We start from the raw sequence: 25,184 nt of genomic DNA, 5'->3' as shown, positions 1-25,184 counted from the left end.
GCGAACGGCCAGGGGGCGTCTTTACAAAATAGTGAGCGCATATTTCGTTCGCTCGCTCGCTCAGACATAGAGGCGTCAACAGACCGCAAAGAGCGAGCGCTCTATTAAAATATCCGGACCCTTTTTCTGAACGAGCGAGCGCAAATAGCGTCCGGCTCTGAATCCGGCCCATTGTTCTTAAATGGCATTGAATATATATATATATATATATATATATATATATATATGTGTGTTAAAGGTGGGCATAGTGGGACAGCAGAAACAAACATTTTATGTGATAAAACAATATACAGTATTCAGTGCATCGACTCACCAGTTCCCAGTGACAACGCCGAGGCACAATGACCCAGTGTTGTCACCAGAAAATACTGGTTTTATCCATAGAAATACTGATTCAGCTCCCAAAATCGCTACCTACGCAACATACTGTACACTACGTTTTTGGGGGTAGGAGGAAAGGGATCCGATTTACTCTGAGAGAATGTGTGGTCCCTGTCATGTTATATATAAAGAGTGCAAAAGAAAATTATATAAAACAGTCTGCTCTGATTTTACTTCATGTGATATAAATATTTCAAGAAAGTAACAAAATGTCAGTTAATTGAAATGTTGGATATACTTGCAATTAAATATTATTATTATTATTATTATTATTATTATTATTATTATTATTATTATTATTAACAGTTGATATTAAAATATGGCAGTAAGCATTTAGTAACTTCTGAATTATTTGATACAATCTGACATTAAGTTCCAATAGTAGACACTTAGCGCTAAATGTAATAGAGTACGAGCTGGCACCGCTGTGGGAATACATGCAGCATGTTAAAAACCAGCTTGGTTTTGCCTTTAACATGCTTGCTGTTTAAAAAAAAAAACGGGAATACTTGCATGTATTCCCACAGAGGCGCCTGCTCGACTCTATTACATTTGGCCCTTGTTCTTTCTCTTACACTTCACTACATGTTAAACTTACAGTATTTAAGACCCAGCAATGATATAAGGAGTTGTTTAACAACAAAAGGAAAACTGGCAAGTAGGACAGGTTGTTTTCTTTTTGAAATCTGCACTCTGCTATTAAATATATAAGCCCATAAAATAAAAAGTAGCAAACTTACTGGCTTATTGATCCACAGTATATCTGCATTATCAGACAGCGATTCATCGGGGCCAAAGTCTGTAACTGGCTGGGCTTCAACTCTGGAGCTCTGCTTTCGCTTCAGCATACTGTTGTCACTTTTGGTTTTCTGTAATAAAAAATAAATAAAAAAAGCTTGTGAACAAAGTATCATCACTGAAAGTATTTGTTTTATATGACACAGTCATAGGCATAACAACAAATAGATGTAAACAACATGTATAGTGTCTTTAAAAGCACTCTAAATATCCCCTTATGCAGAGCCGTAACTAGACTTTTTGGTGCCCTGTGCGCCAGAGAGAGCATTGGTACCCCCCCATTTTTTAAATAGGGACATAAGATAGTGCACCTGAAAAAGGGCCATGGCCTCATGGGGAAGGGCTAGGGAAGAGATAGGAGAAGCCAAGAGATGCTGGGGATAACATAAGAGGAAGCTACAAGTGAGAATGATAGTAAACAGGAAAATGAACAGTCTCAAACAGTGCCCCCTGCCCTGCGGTGCCCTGTGCCATGGCACTGGTCAAACTACCCTAGTTAAGGCCCTGCCCCTATATATTGATGGCACATATAAGTTAAATGGGCCTTTGACAAATATTATAGCAGGGGATCCAAATAAATTTTGCATAGTAATCAAATATTATTGTACATATTGCTGGCTTTTTTGGTTTCGGAGTAGTCTAAAAAAAAATGTCCAACATTCCAAATGGCCAAATAAGGACCATTATAAATTTGTTATAAAATTGCAGTGCAGCCTTGTACCATCTAGAACATCAATTTTATGCCTTTCATTTTGGACGAAATTTACAAGCTAATTTATTCGTATTTAGAAAGATCTGAGAGAGTTCTTTAAAATGGAAATAGTTATTTTCTGCATTGGCAGATACATACTGGCATACATTGCTACATATTTCATGCCTAAAAACACAGGAACATTCACAAAACTAAATCAATTCTGACTACTCCCAGAACAGCTAGAGCACAGCCATTAAGGAACCCTGCTCCTGCAAACAATTTCTTATGTTTCCTTGAAGCAATAAAATACCACTTAAGTAGCTGCAGTTAATATAAATGTAATTATGTTAGTTATCATGTGAACATTAATTGAAGGGTATACATTTGTTTCAGAATACAGAACTAAAGGGTTTTAACAACACATTTTATTTTATATGAAGTGTCCATATCTTGAACACAAATTGGCCTTTGGAAATATTCATTAATTCATTTAATTGTAATAAATAAAAAACGTAAAGTAGTATCTACACATCTTTTTATGTCCAACAACTTTGTCCATGTGCTGTATATATAAGGAAATCATCCAACCAACACAGAATGCAGCCTCTGCAAACCTTTAAAATCAACAATTTAAATCCCACTGGATATTTTGAGCATGACCATAGGCAAGAGGTGGGACAAAATATTTTAATTTATTATTTATTTATTACCAGATATTTCTAAAATATAACCTAGAGGTAGACAATGATTTACTGGGTCTTATTAGTAGGACAAGGAACAGCATGTGAAGTGCTATGGATGGAAATCAGGGCCTCTGAGAGCAGGCAGGTACTACTCCCCAGGGCTGGCTGGAGGGACCCGAACCGGGTCCCTCCAGTAGCACTTCAGGCAGGGAAAGAAAGGAGACTGCTCAGTGGAAGGAATCTCTCTCTATAGTACATGCTGCTGTGTGCTGGGTTGTGGAGGGTCCAGGGAGGCTGCTGCTGCACTAGGGCTCGTTGTACCCAGGAGGGGGGCCAGCACAACACCCCTGGAGAAACCAGCCTGGTGCCAAATGGCACTTGGGCTTATGGAATCATGGAGAGGGGGACCCCTGTATTGCGGGTCTCCCCTCTGTGGTTCCACTAGCCCTGCTCAAGCCTAGTGCTGGTCATGGAAAAATGGGGGGACTCCACGCTCTTTTTTCCCCTGGTTATGTTTAGATGGGGGATCTCCATAAACACGCAATCTATTACATTTGTTGAGTTTAGGCTCCAACTCGCCAAAGACCCACAGCGGGTTCAGGTGAGTTTAATCTTGACGAAAGTTTGCAAACTATTTAATTCCCCCCATAAATTTTGCTGCACAGGAAAATGTTTGGGCTAGGATACCATATTAAGCAGTGATGTACACTGCTCTATATCTCAACCACACATCGCCACTAACTGAATACAGCCCATTGAATCGAATGGCTGACATATACAATGGCTTCCAAAAGTATTCAAACTTCTAAAAATGGGGTTATGCAAGTAGCATTTTAAAGGTTTTTTATTTATTTTAAATCTGCAGACAAATAATGAACTATGGGCCTGATTCAGAGCCGTTCGTTACCAGCAGTACGCTCGTTGCTTTCCGATGTTGACTAACCGCGCATGCGTCGGTGTAACACTGCGCATGTGCGTACGGCAGATTGCGAGCTTTTTTTGTCTTGTTTGTCAAATAGCGTACAGGAAGTGACATGTCAAATGTGATTGACAGAACAGGGCTTTTTTGGGCGTTGACGGGGGTGGAGATGGAAAAACGCAGGCATGGCGAGGCGTTTTTGGGGCGTACATACATTATCAGATGCGAACGTCAAATGTGTTCGTACCAACTCATACGTCACTGGATGATCCTCTTTCCGTTCAAAATGCTCGCACAGCTTAGGGTCTGGATTACTCGCCCACATTGGCGATGGCCTTCTCCTCCGTCCCGGCACTCCACGATGTAGCATCGATTAATCACGGCTTGTCAGAAAATCAATTAGTGTTGGATTGAAAACCGGCTTGGTATGTGTTTTGAAATCAGTTTTTTGGGTTAGCACAAAACTGTACGCAGGTGGAAATCATAGCTGCTAATGTCAGGATTACACAATCAATTTGCGTACATTTGTGGGGGTTTATTTTGGGCTTAATTTTTGGTTTTTGGCCTATTGTAACAATAATGTCATCATGTTTGTGTTTTTTTGTCCATTTTGCTTTTGCCTGGTGAATTTGCATACTTATGTAAATTTTCAAACGTTCCTTAAAGAGCCCTTTTTTTTTTTCATGTAAAATGTTGTTGTTGTGCGTTTTTGCCTTGTGGGCCAGGATAAAATGTAAACCATTTTTACAATAATGTCAGAATACAAAGTCGTACATTTTTGGCAAATTTATTGCTATAAAAAAACAATTTCATGCACATATTTTACACAAACATTTTTTGCAGTGTTCATTCCAAAATATTTAATAATTGTGCAAACATAAAAGTTTTTGGAAACGTAAAGCTAAAAATTAAAAACAATTCACAAGAAAGGAGAGGGAAGTTTTGGCCAGAAAGGAATATGAGGCAAGCACAGAAGGAGTGTGGGAATAGTAGCCAGTGCTGTCAACGTTTTTTCCCCCGTTTGGCTGGGGGAGGGAGGGCGCCAGACCGGGTCCGGGATGTCATCGGGCTGGCCTGTCCAGAGGCAGATGTTGTGGCCTCTGGGCTAGGCACAGGGCTAGGCACATTTGGAGGATTGGCTGATGTTGTGCCAGAGGTGGAGGATCCTGATGTTCCGGCAGGAAGGGAGGTCGGCTCCACCATGTGCTGGCGAACGAGCTGCTCCAGGGCATTGGCGATGCGGATGTTGGCCCTGGTATTTTCAGCCAGGGCCTGACCAATGGTCACGTTGGACGCAGCATTTTGCTCCAGGGCCTCAGCCACCCGTACCAGACTTGCGTCCATCCTCTGCAGAATCTCCGTATGGAAATCCGATTTAAAATTGAGTTCTGTGAGGAGGGACACTGCCTGTGAGGGAGATTGCCCTGGACTGGCTTCTGCAGGGTCCTCAGCCGGATGTACTGGTTCCTCCCCTGCAGAGCCAGCAGAAATTCTGCGGCCAAGGCTCCCCTCTGGAGCAGACTCATCCGCCTGTGTCTCTGTTGGAAAAATGAGAAAAGACTCACGTTAGAATCTACATATTGGCCCAATAACATTTCAGAGTTGGTGACATCACAATATTTACCTTGGACAACATGAGGAGCCGCAAAGTCTGGCATGTCCGTATCCATGTTGGACACGCCAAACACCTCCACAGCCTGCACACACCCCTGTGCCAGCTCTTCTAAATCATTCAACTCCAATGACACAGGGGTGGGACCCCCACCTGTCCCCCTTGCCTGCCTAGCCCTGTCCGCCAGTTTTTGCTTCAGGCGATATCTGAAGTCGGCCCATCTGTGGGTGAAATTGGAACCATTATCCTTTTGTTTTAAATGGCTTTTGGTTTTAGGGGGGGTCAAGTGTTTACTTACCGCCGTTTGACATCCCGGGCTAGACGGACATAATCACCCACCCTATTGACAGCAACGGCTACCTCCTCCCACATTCTCCACTTCTGGCTTGCACTCATATTCCTGTCTGCCTGTGGCAGGATGTCCACACACTTCTGAACCAAAACCTCCATCTCCTTTCTTGTGAATTGTGGCTGCCTTTTCTTTTTGCCAGCTTTGGCCGGAATACTGGGCCCAGCAGCCTCTTCCATGTCATCCTCCTCACCTATTTGTTTAAATGTTGAGAATTGTAAACTTCACAACTTGCACTATATTATGTTTCAAATTAATCATTGTTTACAAATGCCTGAAATACTTACCGCAAGACTGTTGCCCATTGTTTCCCTGGTCTGTAGCCATGTCTTAGCTCAAAACAAGAAATACACCAGAATTTTTGGTTTGGCTCGTGACGTATTTATACATGCGTCCTTATTTTTCGGCCGCATTATTGTTTGTGCGTTCCTATGATCCCTCCTTAATTTGTGCGGGAAACTAAACACTATTTATGGCTTGGGGCGTCTCGAGTCGAGGTGGCGTTTGTTGATTGTTGGAGGTTACATTGGTCGGAGTTGATTGTTGGCGGGTTTTGGAGTTGGCGTTGGTGGGAGTAGTTTTTGTTTGCTAAATTTGTTTTTTTTTTTTCCATTCGCATTTTTGTTCAATTTGTGTCTCCTTCTTTTCCTGATTTTTTTAACGTTATTTTTTCGTAATTTCATCTTTGTTAGGTTTTCTTTTGGCTCTGCCCCAAAGACCTTTTGATCCGGAATCTTATATATTATCTATTGGTAAGTTCATTTTTTCACTTGGTTAGTAAATGTTCATGTTTGTATTTACGCCACTTTGATGGACCTTACACTTGTAACCTTTGTTTTTCTTAGTCAGAAATGTTTCTAAAATGTTGTGCTTTTCTAGCTGCGTTTTTTTGAACTTGGATTTGCGAACTAATTAGCGCATTTTTAACTGCTTCTATTGTGACTGGTATTTGCGAACTAATTAGCGCATTTTTAACTGCTTCTATTGTGACTGGTATTTGCGAACTAATTAGCGCATTTTTAACTGCTTCTATTGTGACTGGTATTTGCGAACTAATTAGCGCATTTTTAACTGCTTATTCAGACCCGTTAAATTGTTTTTGCTTTCCCTTTAGCATTTTTTGCTTACATTTGGCCCCAATTTGACGTAGTCTGCGCAATGTCGTTTTGCTCTTTGGGCAAATGTGTGTTTCTCCCCTTTTATGTTTTGTCTTGCACCAAATTTTGAAACAGAAATGCCCAGCATAAATTGTTGTATTTTTATATTGTGATTCTTTACAGTTTGCACGTATCATGACAATACCCCGGCATGTAAGCATCAATGGATGGTATCATCAAGCTAAGTAAAACTCATTTTTTGGGGGGGTTAAAAAGCCTTACATTCAAATCTTGCCATTTCAGGTTGATCTGGGTCGGATTGTTCTGGCCATGCTCCCGGAAGCTGACCAACCTCAATCTCGTCCCAGGCGTAGGCATCGTAGGCGTGCAAGGCCCCAGATATTTCGAACACGTGTCACCCTTTTTGGAATGCCCGATGATGAGGTTTTAAGACGCTACCGTCTTCCTCCCAACATCATCATAGACACTCTCTCATTAATAGAGAGTGATCTTGAGCGGCAAATTGACAGTCCTACAGCAATACCACCACTTACGCAATTTATGGCGGTGTTACATTTCTATGCCTCAGGATCGTTTCAAACAACGGTGGGAATAGTGGCGGGCATCTCACAATCCTCCTTTTCCCGGATACTGAGGGCAGTGATGGAGGCACTTTTCAAGCACCTCCATCATTTTATTCAAATGCCTTTGGATATGGGTGCCCTTAGTGTGGCCAAGGCCAATTTTTACCAAATAGCTGGCTTCCCACACATCATAGGGGTTATGGATGGTACTCACATACCACTTCAGCCTCCAGCACGGCTGGAGGCCATATTTCGCAACCGGAAACACTATCACTCCCTGAATGTAATGGTGGTATGTGATGCCTCCCTCCAGATCCTGTCCCTGAATGCAAAATTACCAGGAAGTGCACATGACTCATTCGTCATCCGGCAATCAGGGATATGGCACAAATTAACCAACCTACAAGCTGGTGATGCGTGGCTTCTGGGTAAGTGGAGACCTTTAGTACATAACAATGTTAAGCTTGATACACAGTGATCCTGATGTTGTCACTTCTTTTTCACAGGAGACAGTGGCTACCCTTGCACACCCTGGCTGCTCACTCCTTATTTGTCTCCCACACCAGGGCCACAAAGTAATTTTAATGCCGCACTTACAGCCACCAGGCAAGTGGTGGAGCACTGTACCGGCCTTTTAAAAGGCAGATTCAGATGCCTCCACCGCTCTGGTGGCGAGCTCATGTATTTGCCAGATATGGTTTCGAAAATTGTGGTCCTGTGTGGGATATTTCACAACATTGCCATAAGGAGTGGTGTCCCAATGCAGCCAGAGGATGCCTTACCTGAGGATGGCCCCCCCGAAGTTGGTCGGAGGTCAGTATGTGGGGGGGCCATACGCGATGATGTGGTGGCCAGATATTTTAGGTAATTATTGTCAAAACAACAGTGTTTAGACCCAATGTGGTACGGTTTGTTTTAGAACATCTAATTTTTATTTTTTTTTCTCCATCTTCTGTTTGTTTTCATAATCTTTGGGACTCCAACGATGACTACTTCCTGCTACCCTTAAAAAACCTTCATGTGGAAACTTTGGGAATATATTATGGAACCCATATTGCAACGCCACATTTGTGGAATCATGTTGGCATGGTCCTTCGTCAACCAGTTCTTGATTTTTTTGTGTGTTTTTTTTTAGTTTTTGGTATGTGTTGTATTTATGATTATCACTGTGTGTTTTATTTGTGAGTGACCACTTTGTTATTTTAGTTATGTTGTGAATAAATGTCTTGAGAGTGTAATTTCGTTCCTTTTTTTGCCCATTACAAGCAAGTGTAACCAGGTTCACACACGTTACATTTGCCTAAGGGGTAATCCAGTAATGACGCAAGTTGAGCTAAAATGTAAGATGTTTTCTGGGTCCAAACCAACACCCAAAGGAATCCTGTACAATCAGTTGGCTTCGTAATATCGGCCTAAGCAGCTTGCCCCCCAAATAGGAACATGTAAAATGTAGTAATATATAATTTGTACAACACCAAAAAAGGGAAATGGGATTGTTACTGTTAGGTGTTTCTTGTGCCTGTTTTCTGAAAAAATACAACACACAATCTTAGTGACAATAATTGCAAATCCGTGCTGGAATAGTCTACTTATGTCAGTGTAAACAATCTCTGATTTTGAAACAAGGAATGAGACAGAACGTTAAGTTGAAAATATTAATTTATTTAAATTTTGTCCAAAAAAATAAAAAAATCTAGTTCCTAAGGAGGACCGACATATGGTCAAGGACCACCAGCAGCCCGATGATGTGTTCCCGCATACGGCCCACACAGCCGGCTAATTCTGCCATACGCCTCTGTTCCTCTGTGGGTTAGAAAAGTGTGGGGATTAATACATCAATAATGAAACCACATTAAAAAACAAGCCAAAACAAGCTAACCAAAAAAGAAAATATTGAGACACAAAGCAGAATTACACCGAAAAAACCAAGGCCCACAAAATGGTCTACCCCAAAATTACAAGTCCAAAAATCAGAATCAGACAGGTGTGATATGTGTATGGTGAAATCAGCAGTAACAGGTAAAGACAACCCGAAAACTCCCAAAAAGTCGACCAAAAAACACAAAAAAAGGGAACGACACATGATTACATACAAACAGTTTGTGGCGCTTAAAAAAAAAAAAAAAAAACATACCGTTCAAAATAACACCCGCTCCTGAAGCTACTCCCTCGTCCTCCTCGGAGGTGACTCCATTCCCCAAAGATCTTGGCGGGGTGATTTGGGATTCCGGGGAGGGGGTAGTTAGAAGAGGGGTGGTTGGAGGAGAGGGGGAATTGGGATGGAGGGGAAGGAGCACCGAAATATCCGCCACAGGGTCTGGGCAGGCTGGGGAGGAGGGGGAAATAGGGGAATTTGGGGTTGTGGAGGGTTGGCTTGGGGTTGGGGAGAGTGGGCGAGAGCGCCGTCTTGGATGGCGATGACGCCGTAGTCTTCGCTGTGCCCCTAAAAGATGTGAAACAAATTGTGGTTAGTTTCAACAAAATTCGAGAAAAACACTAATTTATGACAACACAAATCGGAAAACATGGCCATGCAGATATGAGTACAATGAATAAATAGGACATACATGAAAACATGGCCATGCAGATATGAGTACAATGAATAAATAGGACATACATGAAAACATGGCCATGCAGATATGAGTACAATGAATAAATAGGACATACATGAAAACATGGCCATGCAGATATGAGTACAATGAATAAATAGGACATACATGAAAACATGGCCATGCAGATATGAGTACAATAAATAAATAGGACATACATGAAAACATGGCCATGCAGATATGAGTACAATGAATAAATAGGACATACATGAAAACATGCACACGCAGTTAGGGCCACAAAGATAAACATGAAAACCACAGTCCCAAAAACTTACTTTCAGCGATCTGCATGCGAAAGCATGCCAGCAAGCGGGGCATCCGCCGTTGCAGGTCCGACCACCTGCGCTCCAGCTGGCCGATCTGGCGGCGTGAGCCAAAGGAACGCAGGCGGCCACGTACCTCCGCATATGCGGAACGCTTCTCGCGATTTGTGATGGGTGGAGGCTGGCTGGTGATCCGCCTATCCATCACCTCGGTTAACACCAGCAGCTCGCGCCTGGTGAATGCCGAGGCTCTCATGATGGCAATGGTGTATTTGTTAAAAATCATTTTTAATAAAGACCCGAAAATAATTTTGATTGGCTAATGTATTTGGGTAATTAACAGGACCAATTCTATTGGTTAGTGTATGAGTCATGTGTTCGACAGGGCAAGAAATCTCTTGAGAGTTATGATAGGCTTGATGCAGTGACATGCGTAAGCAAATTTAAATAAAGAAATGAACCCCGGGAAATATGCGGGGATAAAAACAAAAAAAACAATTGATTAATTGGGTCTAACATGTATTTTGACAAATAAAAGCGAATGTTTAAGCCGTACGTATTCTGCGGGTAAACACAAACACGGACAAGATTAAAGTTTATTGCATTGTGTAAAAAAAAACAAAAAACAATTAAGCTAATTGATATATTGATTGGCATGATACGATGGAGGGAGGTAGGCAGAATAAACGAGCAGTTAATCGAAATCTGACAGTCACACTTCCGGTTTGTACTTGTGCGTGCGTTCCTTTCAAGCCATTTCGGGGATGTACGCTCGCTATTTGGCACGCTCGTTAGTTAGAGGAGGGGTCGGTTGAGTTTGGGGAGGATGTTTGGCTGCGTTCGAAAATACGAGCGAGTGCTTGAATTTACATATTTTTTTACGTACGCCGAACGTACGAACGGCCACTTGCGTCCGGGTCTGAATGAGGGCCTATGAGTTTGAAACTATACTTTGATTATTGAATTAGATAAAAAATAACCTGAAAATCTGTAAGCTCCTATGTATATGTTTTCAGATCAAGGAACAGATTAAGGGGTTTATTTAAGAAGCGCCTGATATTTAAAAAGGCAATGGTTTCAACTAGCTGTTTGTTGCTGGGTAAAAGCATTGCCCTTTAAATATCAGACATAAACATGATCAGAAGCGTCGGGTTGCCTTGTAGCTAAACCCCTAAATGTCAGTCTCTTAATGTAATGTGTTGTTGCCTTTACAGTTCTCACTTGTACTGTAAAAGCTTTGGATTTGAATGTACTACTGCCAAATACCTACAATGCATAGCCCATGATTAATGATTTCATCATGTGTAATGTTAAAATGAATAATGGAGGTCACATTGAGAACCTTAGTTTACACTAAAAACCAGATGCTGGTGACGATAAATAATTAGAACACTTAATGTAATAGCAGCATCTGGCATAATTTGTGGTCTCATCTGAGGTAACTGTCAGTCACGTGCAGAAAATAAAAACACAAGAGGCTGAATACTGAAGTGATTGACAGTTACCCCTGCTCAGACAACAGATGCTCCATTGTGTAATATAAAAAAAATTAAGATAAAAAAAAAAAAAATCTATGCAAACCTAAGACATAAACTGTCTTAATTTCCAATATAACAGGCATACACATAGCATAAGGGTTGTCCGATTTTAGTGGAAGTGTTAAGTGTCCCTCTGATATAGTCAAAACCAGTCCCAGACTCTTTCACTTTATTGCTTGAGAGTCTATAAAGATGGTGGGCACCAAAACGAAGAAACACAAAAACATGCGCCCATTATGAATGCTTCTAGTGACTTCCTGGCTCCGACTTTGGCTATTCTTCTGACCTAATTCTGTCCATTCCCCAGTACCGCATTACCCGGTTCTGACACAACGACAGTGCGATGCAACAATACATAGCTCGCCGAACACACTGAATGATCCAATGTATGACAGCGAGATGTGTCGTTACATGCTGTATGTAATAGCACCGGATCAATCATTGCATCATCCCATCTGCTGTGGAGAACTGCAAATGGGAAGATGCGATGAACAACCATCGTTAACGATAGATCGGATATACACATTATAATATAAGTACAATATATCATTCTGAATCATGTCTGAACGATATATCGTACAATTTACATCATATAGTGTGTACCCAGCTTTAATGCCTGCCTTCGTATCCACCAGGCCGTATAAAAGAACTTAGTCAGAGGGCCTAGGCCTGAATATCAGGCACAGCGAAGCTCAAACTTCCTTGTGTGGATCCCTGGTGAAGGCCATCGATACATTAGACGCCATTCCTCTATTCTGGGTCCACACCAATCTTAATTGTATGTACAGGAGTTCTGACAGAAGAAAAATAAGTTGTATGACAGTTGAGCTGTAAAAGGGTAGGAATCAGTATTATAGTGTTAGGGTGTCTGCTCCTCTCCATGGCTCTATGCTGCTCATTCCTGATTCTTGACCACCAGTACTAGAAGTTATTAAAGTGATATGCATTGAAGATTTTTAATAAAATTGCCAGAGGCTAAAAACTAAGCGGACTTACTAGATCAGGGCTCGACAAGGGGGCCAGGTCGCCATGGCTACCAGATTTTGCTGCCTGGCTACTAGATTTTGCAGTGAGGGAGGAAGCAGATCCTCATCAGCTCCAGCAGAGATTTGTGTCTATGGTATTGCGGTGTTCATATCATGCACAGGAGTGCATGTGCTGAGTGTCGCCTGTACTGAAGACTCCTCTCCATCCTGGACTGCTCTGATCCCTGCTGTCTGTCCCAGTCTACACTGATCCTCCTGTACGTCCTGGCTGTCTACTGTCTCCTATCTCAGGCTGCATACAGCTCTCCGGTAGTAGAGTCTATGCGTGGCCAGGGATTATGAAGCGGCTTCAGAGGGATAGTGGTGTTACCATGAGTGGAGGAGGGTTTTGTTGTACTTTCTGGCAACATAATTTTCTGTGAAATTAGGTCTGTTATTACTGGAAGGTGGGGGGTGGAGCTGTGCAGAGCAGTGAGGGGGCCTCCATTTTACTGTATCCATTCAACTGTGACTATATCTTGGACTAGTATAGTGTGTATAACAGTTACATGACTCACAGAGCTGTGCTCCTCACTCACTCCTGTAATTTGTTGGGGGGTGGTGGTCTGGCTCCTACACTTTCATCCTGGCTCTTAGATTTTAAAAAGATTTGTCAAGCCCTGTACTAGATGATCTTGGTCTGAGGTCTCTGCATCTAGATTGTGCATGTGTGAGTTGCTGACAGCCTTTTGTAAACTCTGGTCCCCTCCCCCATGTGGCATTAAGCAGTTTTTAACTCCATAACCATGATTAGTCTCTGGCTGCGCCGTACAGACCATAAACAATGTATACCAGACCCTTGCTATGTTCCAGAGTATTAAGAAAAGGAAAAAGAAAAAAGTACTCCTCTTTAGTGGGGCACACCTCATGTATTTTAATATTTAACTTTTATTATGTTTCGTTAAAACATGTGATATAGTCACGATATTATGAGAACATGCAAATTCAAATGAAAAAATTCCATTGTGAGATGTAGAGAGGTATCTGGGCTGTCACAAATATCCCTATGTACCTCCTTATATATTGAATCTCACAATTAATACAATAATAAAACACCTCAAAAAAAACCAAAATGGACAAAAGCAAACACAGAACTACCTATAAATCCCAGTGAGATATATACATGAGATAATTGATGATATGACAATAAGATATAATTCCTGTCCAGAGAATGTGCGCTTATATGAAATACTGACAATATTCACATAGATCTGGACTGATAGATGGAGTTAGTAAAAATAGTTGTACACGTCCTCTACTATGTCAGGAACATTAGCTTAACCTCTCACTGGAATACTAACGTTGACATAGGAAAAGCAACAATCATAAAAAACCATGTGTTACTAGGTGTTTGTATAGGCATATATCGATACAAATCAATAGCTCTAAATGGAAAAATCTATTGTAATAAGTGGTTTACATATGCAAATACACATGTATCGGCGAACATATAGGTACAAAAATAGAAAAAATATTAATGACGTACAATACACACAATTTAAAAGATTAGCACCTTTAACCAGACCTGTTGTCACCAATTAATTTGTTGGGTGAGGCGTCCCTCATTTAACTGGGAAATTAGTTTGTCAGGAAGATTTTGCTGCCTTGATATGTAGTATAGAATGAAAAGCAGTATCCGTGCATTTAGATACACTGGGATCTGCTTTCCCCAGTCATATACAAATATCAGACTGGAGATGAGAGTCCCTGTGTAATGGCACAGTTAAGGAACATAGAACCGCTTCTGCTGCTTGCTCTGGTTCACAGCTTTGCCCTGTTGCTATGCATTGCAGGGATCAGCATGGATCCTAAGATAGTGAGAGAGCAGTGAAAATAAGAGCAAAGTACCTGATAGTAGTATATTGTGAGATCCCAGTGGACATAGGTCTGGTGGTGCGAGGGTCCTCTGTGCGCACAGAGGTACCCGTGGAGCAGTGCCTGATGCGCGTTTTGCCGGGGGCTTTCTCACAGGAAGCTTTTTTACTAACTCCATCTATCAGTCCAGATCTATGTGAATATTGTCAGTATTTCATATAAGCGCACATTCTCTGGACAGGAATTATATCTTATTGTCATATCATCAATTATCTCATGTATATATCTCACTGGGATTTATAGGTAGTTCTGTGTTTGCTTTTGTCCATTTTGTTTTTTTTTTAGGTGTTTTATTAGTGTATTAATTGTGAGATTCAATATATAAGGAGGTACATAGGGATATTTGTGACAGCCCAGATACCTCTCTACATCTCACAATGGAAGTTTTTCATTTGAATTTGCATGTTCTTATAATATCGTGACTATATCACATGTTTTAACGAAACATAATAAAAGTTAAATATTAAAATACATGAGGTGTGCCCCACTAAAGAGGAGTACTTTTTTCTTTTTCCTTTTCTTAATATGTCTATAGCTCCTAGGGAGCACCCTCACTTAAGATTGTGATTATATATTGTCCTTTTTGAAAATTTATATACCATCTCTCTGTGCGGTGTCTTACCCTTGATTTATCCTTCCTTTTTTCCCCATTTCCCTATTTTTTCCTTATCCCCCTATCCAACACAATATATGTTCCAGAGTACCCTGATCACCAGACCCCTGCTATGTCTACTGACAATGCTTCCACTTGACCTTTTGTTAGTACTGACCAGCATTATGAATCAGACCCTGCCATTTTTGAAAATATGTGCACTGGAACTCGGGAATGTCTTAACCTTGCACGTTGTCTATTCTATAGTATTCTATAGTATTACTGTTAATGTCACCTGTGTCAATATTAAATATCCTTGGACCTCTGGCAATCTATTGTATAGCATGCTTCCTTAACCCTGCCATACCAGCTACTAGCTCCTGATATTGGGGTCCTTCTCTGAAACAACTATATGCTACTAAAACAACAGTCATGTCCATACCAAGATGTTACACTTCAATACAGATAACTAAGTATTTATTTAAAACAATTGATACAGTAACATAGACGACTATGAGCAATTATATTAACACCGAAAGATCAAATTCCTATTGCTAACAAAGATAACAGCACTCCTGTGGATACAATGAATGTCTCACTCATTGTCAGTGGGACTGTGAATATGAAACCATACCACCAATGCATATCAAGATTATAGAAGTACACACTTAAAATCTCATTGTCGATGTGGTGCAGTCTCACAAGTTTCCTATAGTTCTTGGAATGCTGTGGCTTAAGAGGCACTATATCCATCTTCTGACTGGCATGCCAGAAACATGTACTTCAACTCTGAATCTTGCCTAGAAAGATGCATCAAACCTCTGTGACACAGTCAGATTAGGAGGTCCCTCTCCTGGGTAGGGGACTCCTTCCTTACACACACACACAGCAGCAGGGAAGCAGCACACCAGTCTGGATGCGAGTACAAGCTGGTCGGCGCCAGTCTTTATTGTACAAATGTCAGAAATAACATAAAGAAAACATAAACATAAATCCTAGCCCTGCCGGGCACTAACTTCACAGGTGGTTCCCTCACTACCAGAACCTGGCAGGGCCTAATGCCCTCACCAGCAACAAAAGGCACAGCACAACACTCACAGTTAGGTTTTCAGGTGTCTCTGAGCAAACTCCCTGTCTGCTCTCCCAGGTGAGACAATCAGCCCTAAACACACTAGGCTTATATTGGCCACTCTCAGGTGGAAAACTAACAAGCCTGTTACCAGGCTGCGAGAACCAAAACCTGGAGTGGCCGTGGGTGGAGCCCTCCCTCTCCTCTCACCCACAACCCCCAGGTCCCAAACCGGCTTTTCAAAAAGCCGAAACTCAAGCCTGCTACACTGCAGACTTTCTCCTGGGGGTTTAAAACACAAAAGACAGGAATCTGGGACAAATGTACCTGCCACAGACCACTTTACCAGTGATCCTATCACACCTCCTAAATATCTGCCAAGTATCTCTGTGTCACAGTATTGACAGGACTGTCAATATTTTGAGAATAAAACAAGCAGAAGCACTTTCACCACGTCAAAATTATTACGGTCTGATTGCTTTGCTACCAGGTGCTCATATTCCCTTTGAACACATTTATTCCGTGTTCATACCATGCTTCAGACTCTAAAGGAATATACAGACCATGAATTCATACGCTGTTGACTTTACCAGCACAAGCCCCCATTTTCTTTGTGAGGAAAAAGAGATTATGGCCGTGCCAAGATTATAGAGAATTTAGGGGGTGATTCAGCAGAGGACGCAGTGACAGGGATCACGCAGATTCCTGATTATCGGGAATCTGCGCCTGAGCCGTACTGCATATGTGCAGTATGAGTCTGCGATCCTGTAGGCATTCAGGCAGCAAACTATCTGTGATTGAAAGTCTGTTGCCATTTCTGGGCAGGGAGGAGGCAGCGACGGCCTCCATTTCCCAAAATGGAGATGTGCCACCGCTGTTAGGGGGGGGGGGGTTGTTGGGAGAGTGGAGCGGCCAGGATCTCTGTCAGCTGACTGAGATTTCCTGGCCATTTTTACTCAACTGTGGTGGCTGGCTTGCTCGACCCCCTGGTCACTCAGAGGGCCTATTGCAGATGATCCGATGCTATGTCCTTGGATGCAGCTCGGATCAGTAATGCATGCAGGAGGCGTGACACTTCCTGCTGCATTACCATATTACAGCTATCGCAGCTGCTAACATGTTAGCAGCTGCGATAGCTCCTGCACCCTCTGCTGAATAACCCCCTTAATGCAGTTACCATGAGATATCGTTATTCATTACTGCTCATTTCTGAACTTTTCTAAAAGCTTCATGAAGTTAAGTCATTCACCAAACTGTATCTGAGTGACATATATCATTTGTAATTAATATTTGTTCCAGGGATGAATGCATTACAGCTCTCAATACACAATATAGTGACTTGTAGTGTGACATGGTGAATGCTGCAACAATCTTCCAGAACTTTATCAACAACATTTTCAGAGACACTTTAGATCAGTTCGCTGTCATTTGTTTCGATGATATCCACATTTATTCACAAACTAAAGCAGAATATCATAGTCATTCCAGAAGAGTACTGGAGAGTTTGAGAATTTATGTACTCTACACAAAATTGGTAAAATCTATCTTTGAGATGGATCATTTAGAATCCCTTGACATATTGTATCAGCTCAAGGTATATGACTCTGGTAAATGAGAATTGTCCAAAAGTCAGTCTAGCATTTTTTAGTTTTTTGGCAATTAATATAGCTGTATTATAAGAGATTTCACTGGAATTGCCTTATGCAGTGGTTCCCAAACCCGGTCCTCAAGGCAACCTAACAGTCCAGGCTTTCAGGATATTCATACTTAAGCACAGGTGACTTAATTAGTACCTCAGTTAGTTTGATTATACCATATATGCACAAGCATGGATAGCCCTAAAACCTTGTCTGTTAGGGTGCCTTGAGGACCGAGTTTAAGAATCCCTGGCCTAACCGATGACTGCTTTAACTAGGGGTATATCTTTCACATGGATTCTAAAACAGCAGTTTGAGCTATAATTTCACATCACAGTGGTCCAAAATAACTTTTACATCCCTGCACATATCTCTCAAAAAAGCTCTCTGCAGAAGAAAAAACTATTCCATCGGAGACTGGGAAGTTTTAGCAACCCAGATGGCACTTAAATAATGAAGACAACGCCTTTAAGGAACCTAGTTCAAAAATTATGTAGACTAATCAAAATATTTAGACTATATCAAATATGAAAATTGATCACATGCTAAACAGGCAAGATCAGCTTTGTTTTTCACCCAGTTAAATTTTATTGTCTCTTACAAACCTGGCTCCCATAATAAGAACGTGGAGGCACTCTCCAGACAAATTGGAAACACTTGAGATTTATCTCCAGTTAAAGGTAAATAGAGCTCTGAAGAGAACTGTGGCAGAGGACTTTGTATTGAATCTCTATTTGAGCTCACATTTAATAGGCTATTATAATTTCTGATTGCTTTATATGCTTAGTAAGTGTCTAATAAGTGCGGTAGCAGGTGCTATCTGATACCTGTAGTTATTTAAACCATTATATGTTTGTTGATTGTATCTACTGTAATTGTGATCATAGAAGCAAAAGAAAAAGTTTTGTCTTGTAAGTGGTGCACAGAAATTATTTAGTTTATTATCATCAATCATTTAAAAACTTAAAGTTTATTGGATATACTCTAAAGTATGCCCCTATGTCATTAGTGTGAAAAAGCTTGTTGTCAGCGAAACGCGCGTCGGCATGTCTGCACTGCGTGTCCTCACCTCAGTATAATCCAAAATATTTACTTCAAACAAGAAATATAATAAAGTGAAATTGGTTATATGTAGTAAACATCCTAGTTACAGGGACATTAACATACAGAGTTGTGAGTTATATTAACCTCTGTGTAAGCAACATTGTTGCAGTTTCAACTATGTTCTATTTACAGAGACACAGTCTTACAGATTTGTGAATCACACCAGTCTCTATAGGATAATACTGCTGCGGTATCTGTCCTTTTACATACCAGCTACAAATATCCAGATGTTTGAATTATATCAATACTTATGTGATAGCATTACTGCAGCATCTGCTTCTTTCTTGTGAATAATATTATAAAGCCAATATCTTAGTTACAAGGATAGATACAATTACTACTATAGTATATGTCTAACTAGGCATGTATTATTAACATGAGAGGATAATAACAGACCTTAGAGTTGGGGATTCTTGAATAATAAAACATAATGAATCTGTAGACTGTTAAAGACCATAGTAATAAAGACGATATTTGGGAAATCTGGAACATATACATCCAGGAATATTTAATATATTTCCCTATCATTGCTTAATACTCAGAATGAGATACCAATTACTGGAATAGGTAAAGGGATGAAATAATTATACAGGACACACAGCCAGGACAATTCTTTATTATGTTTAATGCTCATTTTAAAACACAGCTTTAGTATATATCTTCTTAACACCACTTTCTTTATTTTTTAACCATTATTTCGCTGAGCTGAGGGCCTGATTCAGAGCCGGACGCTATTTGCGCTTGCTCGTTCAGAAAAAGGGGCCGGCTATTTAAATTGAGCGCTCACTCTTTGCAGTCTGTTGACGCCTCTATGTCTGAGCGAGCGAACAAAACATGCACTCGCTATTTTGTAAAGACGCCCCATGGCCACTCGCATCCTACGTCATCTCCGCTATTTATTAGATTAATCGAGTACATCGAAAGGCGTCTGAACTGCTCGCAGTGCTTGTGGTTGGGTTTTCCTACCGCAATCATGCGAACAGTTCAGGCTAAGAAACAACCAAGTGACGTGGCCGATGATGCTGCTTTGTTAATTATGCACACCCTTAAAACGCCTGTTTTGACCGTATGGCACGCCTGCGTTCGGATCTCCACTCCCCGTTTTCAAGCACCTTCCCCTGTTTCCACCCACAAACACCTCATCCTGTCACTCAAATTAGCAAGCACTCGCTATTTTGCGAGCGCTCAATTTCCGACCGCACTGACTGGTTGGCGCATGCGCGTTACGACCCATACACATGCGCAGATGTGCGAACATCGCTCGGAGCAAACGAGCGGCCGCTTACGAGCGGCTCTGAATCAGGCCCTGAGTCCCAATAATAATGGGCATATTTTAGAGTATATCCAATAAACTTTACGTTTTTAAATGATTGATGATAAACTAAATAATTTCTGTACACCACTTACAAGACAAAACTTTTTTCTTTTGCTTCTTTGATCAATGTTACTATTTTTTATCGCCTGGTAGCACCCTCAGAACTAATAATAATCCCATTAGGATATAAGATACGAGGTCTTCACTTTTCAATTGAATAATGTGTGCAGATATGTCAACCCTCTTGTACATATATCTACTGTAATTGGTAAGCCAATTGTTACTCTGTCATGTGAATCTTAAAGGAGATGCCTGATTGAGTATTGTGCCTTAATTGCTCTTACATCTTATATGTATATATATTTATTTTTAATTAGGCTACTCTGATATGGAAGTTGCTAGGAAAAAACTGTAGTTGTGTTTGTTAAGACAGAGAAGATGAACCAGAATAAAGAGTCCTACCACATCTTACACTGATAGCCCAGAAGGTCAGGCACTAAAGCACAGTGTTCATGGGTTCAAATCCGCTGCTGACTTTTACTGGGGTACTAGCACCTTACAGGTTCCCTCTTTAGAAAGATAAGTAAGAAATATAGGCAGGTCCACACTTACAGGGTAGTTCACAATTATCACACACACTCAAGTTTCAGATTTTGAAGAGGGACAAAATTTAAAATGCAGAATTTCAGATTTGGGTCTCTATGTTCAACACTTTCCAAAAAAAAAAAACCAGACTAATCTATACTAATATAATGTGTCTGAGCAATAACAAAAACAACATTTATTGACCTCATCAATGCAAGAGATAGGTGTGGCCATAATGCGCATGGGCAGTAAGGGATGGGGGAAGAGGTGCTTTGGGCCCGCATTCACTTAAATAGAATAGGCTACATAGCAGTCTGTGCACAGGACACACAGTGACATTGGTGTGAGTGGCAGGTGAAGGAGCTGCTGCCACCAGACTGTATAGTGCTACTGGTCACGTAGGCCACTCACGTGACAGGGCCACTATGCAAAGCAATACAACTAGAACACTTCTAACAAGAAAAATGTTGGCAGAAGCAATTTCATCGTGTGTGAAGCTGCATTCAACAACTAGTTACTAATAAATTCTAAAAACATAATTTTTTTATAGTTTGTGGCTAAATAAAACTAGGTGGCAATAGTGAACTATGGATTCTGTGTGGGGCTGGAAGGACCTACCCACACAGGGAAGAAAAAGGAGGTGTGATCACACCTAAATGGCTTCCAAGTGGAATCAGTCCAAGGAAGACTGAGACAGCCAAAGAGCCCAGTGTGCCAAGGCAGGCCAGTGGGAGGCCAGGAGGCTATGTCCATGCCTATGAGGAAGGAAGGATCACATATGTCTGACTGTTTATGTGAAGCTGTGGTAGCTAAGCCAGGCCAGCAGGCCAGTGTCCAGACTTGCAAGAAGGACCACAAGAGAGACTGTGTGATTTGGCAGACAAGCCAGGCCAAGAGGCCATGTCTCTACCTGTGAGAGACAGGATAAAAGACTGACCTGTATTACATTTGCAAACTGGCTGTCCAATAATGATTGGGGCCAAGAAGGGAGGTAGTACCTGCATGAGGGCTAGGTCATTTTTTATTTTATTCCTATATGATGATAGCAAAGCACTATTTGTTTAATTTAACCTGAAAGCTGCATGTAGACCCTTAATATGCACATAGATTCTGCACCGACTGACCCATCTACCGAGCTAAATTATCCCAGTATATCACATATGGAGGAGAATGCGGGCATGCATAATCATATCTATGCATAAAGAGATCTATGCAGAAATAATAAATGCACAGCATAATGGAGACAACAAGATAGGACTCACCTGAATGAAACTGGAAGGAGGTGGTGAGTGCAAAAAAGCCTATTTGAAGTGTTGTTTGAACAGAAAAATTGTCTGCAAATGTGCAAAAATATGATGCACAGTTTGCTAAAAGTTCTAGTGTGTGAATTCACAAGTGTTAAAATGTATACTTGGGGCTCTATATACTACAATCCGCATTGGTAATGCAGATTGTAGTATGATATTACCGACTAAGCAGTATCACAGGGATTTACTACAAATCCCTTGCAGGGACAGAGCTTGCGATAAAGCTTTGTCCATGCGAATCCCCTCCGCACACTAGTCACGGTATTTTCCCCAAAAAAATACCGTGACCAGTGCCATGCGCATGTGCTGACCGACCGTCGCTGCTACCCTGCCCGGCGCTAAGCCCCGCCCCCATTGTTACGCCCCACCCCCCATCATTGCGGACCCCCGCGACCCCCCCTCTCCCTTAATTTCGCTTAACTGCATGATCATCTCAGGTGATGTCCTCCATGTCCTCCGGTCAGGTGATATCCCATACTGCACTAGGACCCGATCACCTGATGACCGGGCCGCAGTGCAGCATGGGAGACCAGCTGACCGGAGGGAGGACATCACCTGGAGCCCCGACCACCGGTCCCTGGAGTCAGGTAAGTACATACTTTTTTTTACATTGTATCAGCATGTGGTCTGTTTAGACCACACAGCTGATTACTGGGGCCAACTCCCACCTCTGCTCTCCCCGTTAGAGCAGGGCAGGAGTCCGGTAACTGGGGGAGACCCTGGATAACGCCACCTCCAGGTGGCATTATTATCACAGGGATTTCTCTGGTATTTTTTTACAATTTATTTTTAGTAACTCTAGTCGGATCACATTTCCCATTACAATTATGGGAAATGCAATCTGCTTACTAAAAATAAGTGATACTTAGGGGTTGGAGTCGAATTTTAACGAATTCTACTCCAATTGCCCTATAGTAACTGTAGGTGATACTAAAATAATGTGAAAAGGGTGTGAAAACACCCTTTTTCACTTTATTTTAGTAAAAATAATGTTAATAAATAGAGCCCTTTGTCCTTAGAGAGGAAGAAAAATAAGTTGTTGATTCATGTCTGCAAACAAAAGTGGTTGTGAAATATATTACAACTGAGAAAAGGTTAAAGGAAATATTGTGTTTCTCTGGCTCATTAAAAAGCAAGGTGTGTTTCTGCTGAAGAAAGAAAAAAAACAAGTGTTTTAAATCTCCCTCATCAAGGTGGAGTGTGGAAGATTCCTTTTGCAAGAGCAATTAAAGGAACAGTTGCTGTGATACATGCTGGTAATTGTAGTTCTACAGCTGCAGTGTCAAGAGAATAATAAAAAAAAAAGTGTGCTGAGAATACCTTTGAAAACAAAGTATGATACAGTGAAAAGAAAAGCTGTTCCTATGTTTATGCTGGGTGCCTATAAATATGGGAAATAAAAAGAAATATGCTCCCAGAAGGTTTCTGATGCCTACAAGTGTTTACTCACAAGTTAGATTAGAGAGTTGCAAATCCAGGACTGATGTCTACAGTCTGAAGTTAAATTTGGAGCGGCCTTTTGGACCCACCCACAGCTTATGCGAGCGTCCATGATGATGGTCGCGATGGTCAAGACCATCGCAACCATCGTGCTTGCGACGAGACCCTGCGGTAGGGTCTCGCTGCCAGTGGGATATAAGAAAATTATGTTATACTGGGATACTATTTAACCAGCTTATACTGGTTTGAGGAAAAAATATACCTATGATAGGCTGATTTAATATTTGTCTATTCTTTTACTTATGGTGACAGTATAAGCTGGTTAAATAGTATCCCAGTATAACATAATTTTCTTATTTCACCTCTGGATGGTTAAAACGCAGAGCACTAATACAAAATATGGAAACTTTATTCATTGGCAACAGTGTATAATATTAGGGAAATTAATACAAATGAATAGATTGTTGTATTTAATTCAACTTATTTCTCTCCTATTATTACCTAAGTAGGGAAAATATCAATGGTGAAGACATATAATAATAATAATAATTACTAGACAGAGGGATTTTGGAAAACTTTTTTATTTTCACTGTATATTTTTTTATATCATTCACATATTTTATTTTTGTTTAATGTGTGTTATATATTTTTTCTTTAATTATGAGTTATTGATTTTATTCATATTTCGCTATATGGTACCCTTAGTATACATATTTTAATATAATGATTAATAAAGATTATATATTTTAATACATACATAATGCTAAAATAACTGGTGGTATACAATAATGTATTAGAGTGCACCAAAGATAAGAACTCTATCTTTCTTTTCTTTTGTTTTTTTGTCTATGTGATATATAGAGGTATTGGTGGCACCATCCAAGTGATAAAGTATTCATATTGTTGGAACTAAAATTCATAATAGGAATTTTGTACTTTAAAACACTTGGAATGATAAACATTAAAATTAATATTACTTGAAATTATATATGTTTGAACTAGGGGTGAGCGGGTTCGGATTTCTGAAATCCGAACCCCCCCGAGCCACCCGATCCGAGTCCGATCCGAGTCAGGCTCGACTTTTCCCGCCTGACTCGGATCTGAAATCGAGGCAAAACGTCATCATCCCGCCTTCCGAGTCTCGCGGGTTTTGGATCCTATATAAGGTACCCGCGTCGGCGCCATTTTCTCACTCGGCTGTGGACAGTGAAGAGGGAGGGTGGGAGTTAGGGCTGTGTAGTGTAGTGTAGTGTAGTGTAGTGCTGCTGTTGTCCACTACTTCAAAGTCCATAGGGGCTGGCTGTGTTGTGCTGTGCTGCTGTTGTTAATAGGGGCTGTGTCCACTACTTCAAAGTCCATAGGGGCTGGCTGGACTGTGTTGTGCAGTCAGTTCTCCATAGGGGCTGTGTCCACTCCAAAGTCCTGTGCAGTGTCCCAGTCCTAAAGGAGTGCTGTAGTGTTGTCCAGGGGGTGCTCTGTCCATCAGGGGTGCTCCCCCCAAGTGCTAAAAAAATAATATATTTTCTGTGTTTGTGAATTGTGTGCGCAGTAGCCGCACGTGCATCAACAAAGTAGTGCCAAGCGTGCGCCTGTGTCATAAGTAAAGGGCCGGCTGGCTTGACCGTTAAAGGGTGCTGTAACCCCCGAAAGTACACTCCAGTCCAAACCAAAAAAAAAATTATTTTCTGTGTTTGTGAATTGTGTGCGC

The 25,184-nt window shown here is 41.2% G+C and overlaps 1 protein-coding gene across 1 annotated transcript in view; it reads right to left on the bottom strand.

Annotated features, from left to right (window-relative positions):
- The window catches only part of NALCN (sodium leak channel, non-selective), a 665,599-nt gene that overhangs the window by 606,495 nt on the left and 33,920 nt on the right, over nucleotides 1-25,184 (bottom strand). Inside the window, exon 2 of the mRNA XM_088456607.1 lies at nucleotides 1,122-1,250. Coding sequence (XP_088312733.1) covers nucleotides 1,122-1,250 — 129 coding nt within the window. The remainder of the gene's footprint in view (nucleotides 1-1,121; nucleotides 1,251-25,184) is intronic.

Source organism: Taudactylus pleione, unplaced genomic scaffold (genome assembly GCF_031769625.1).
Source record: "Taudactylus pleione unplaced genomic scaffold, aTauple2 ptg000041l, whole genome shotgun sequence".
Classification (NCBI taxonomy): domain Eukaryota; kingdom Metazoa; phylum Chordata; class Amphibia; order Anura; family Myobatrachidae; genus Taudactylus; species Taudactylus pleione.
This window is presented reverse-complemented; position numbering and strand designations above follow the sequence as displayed.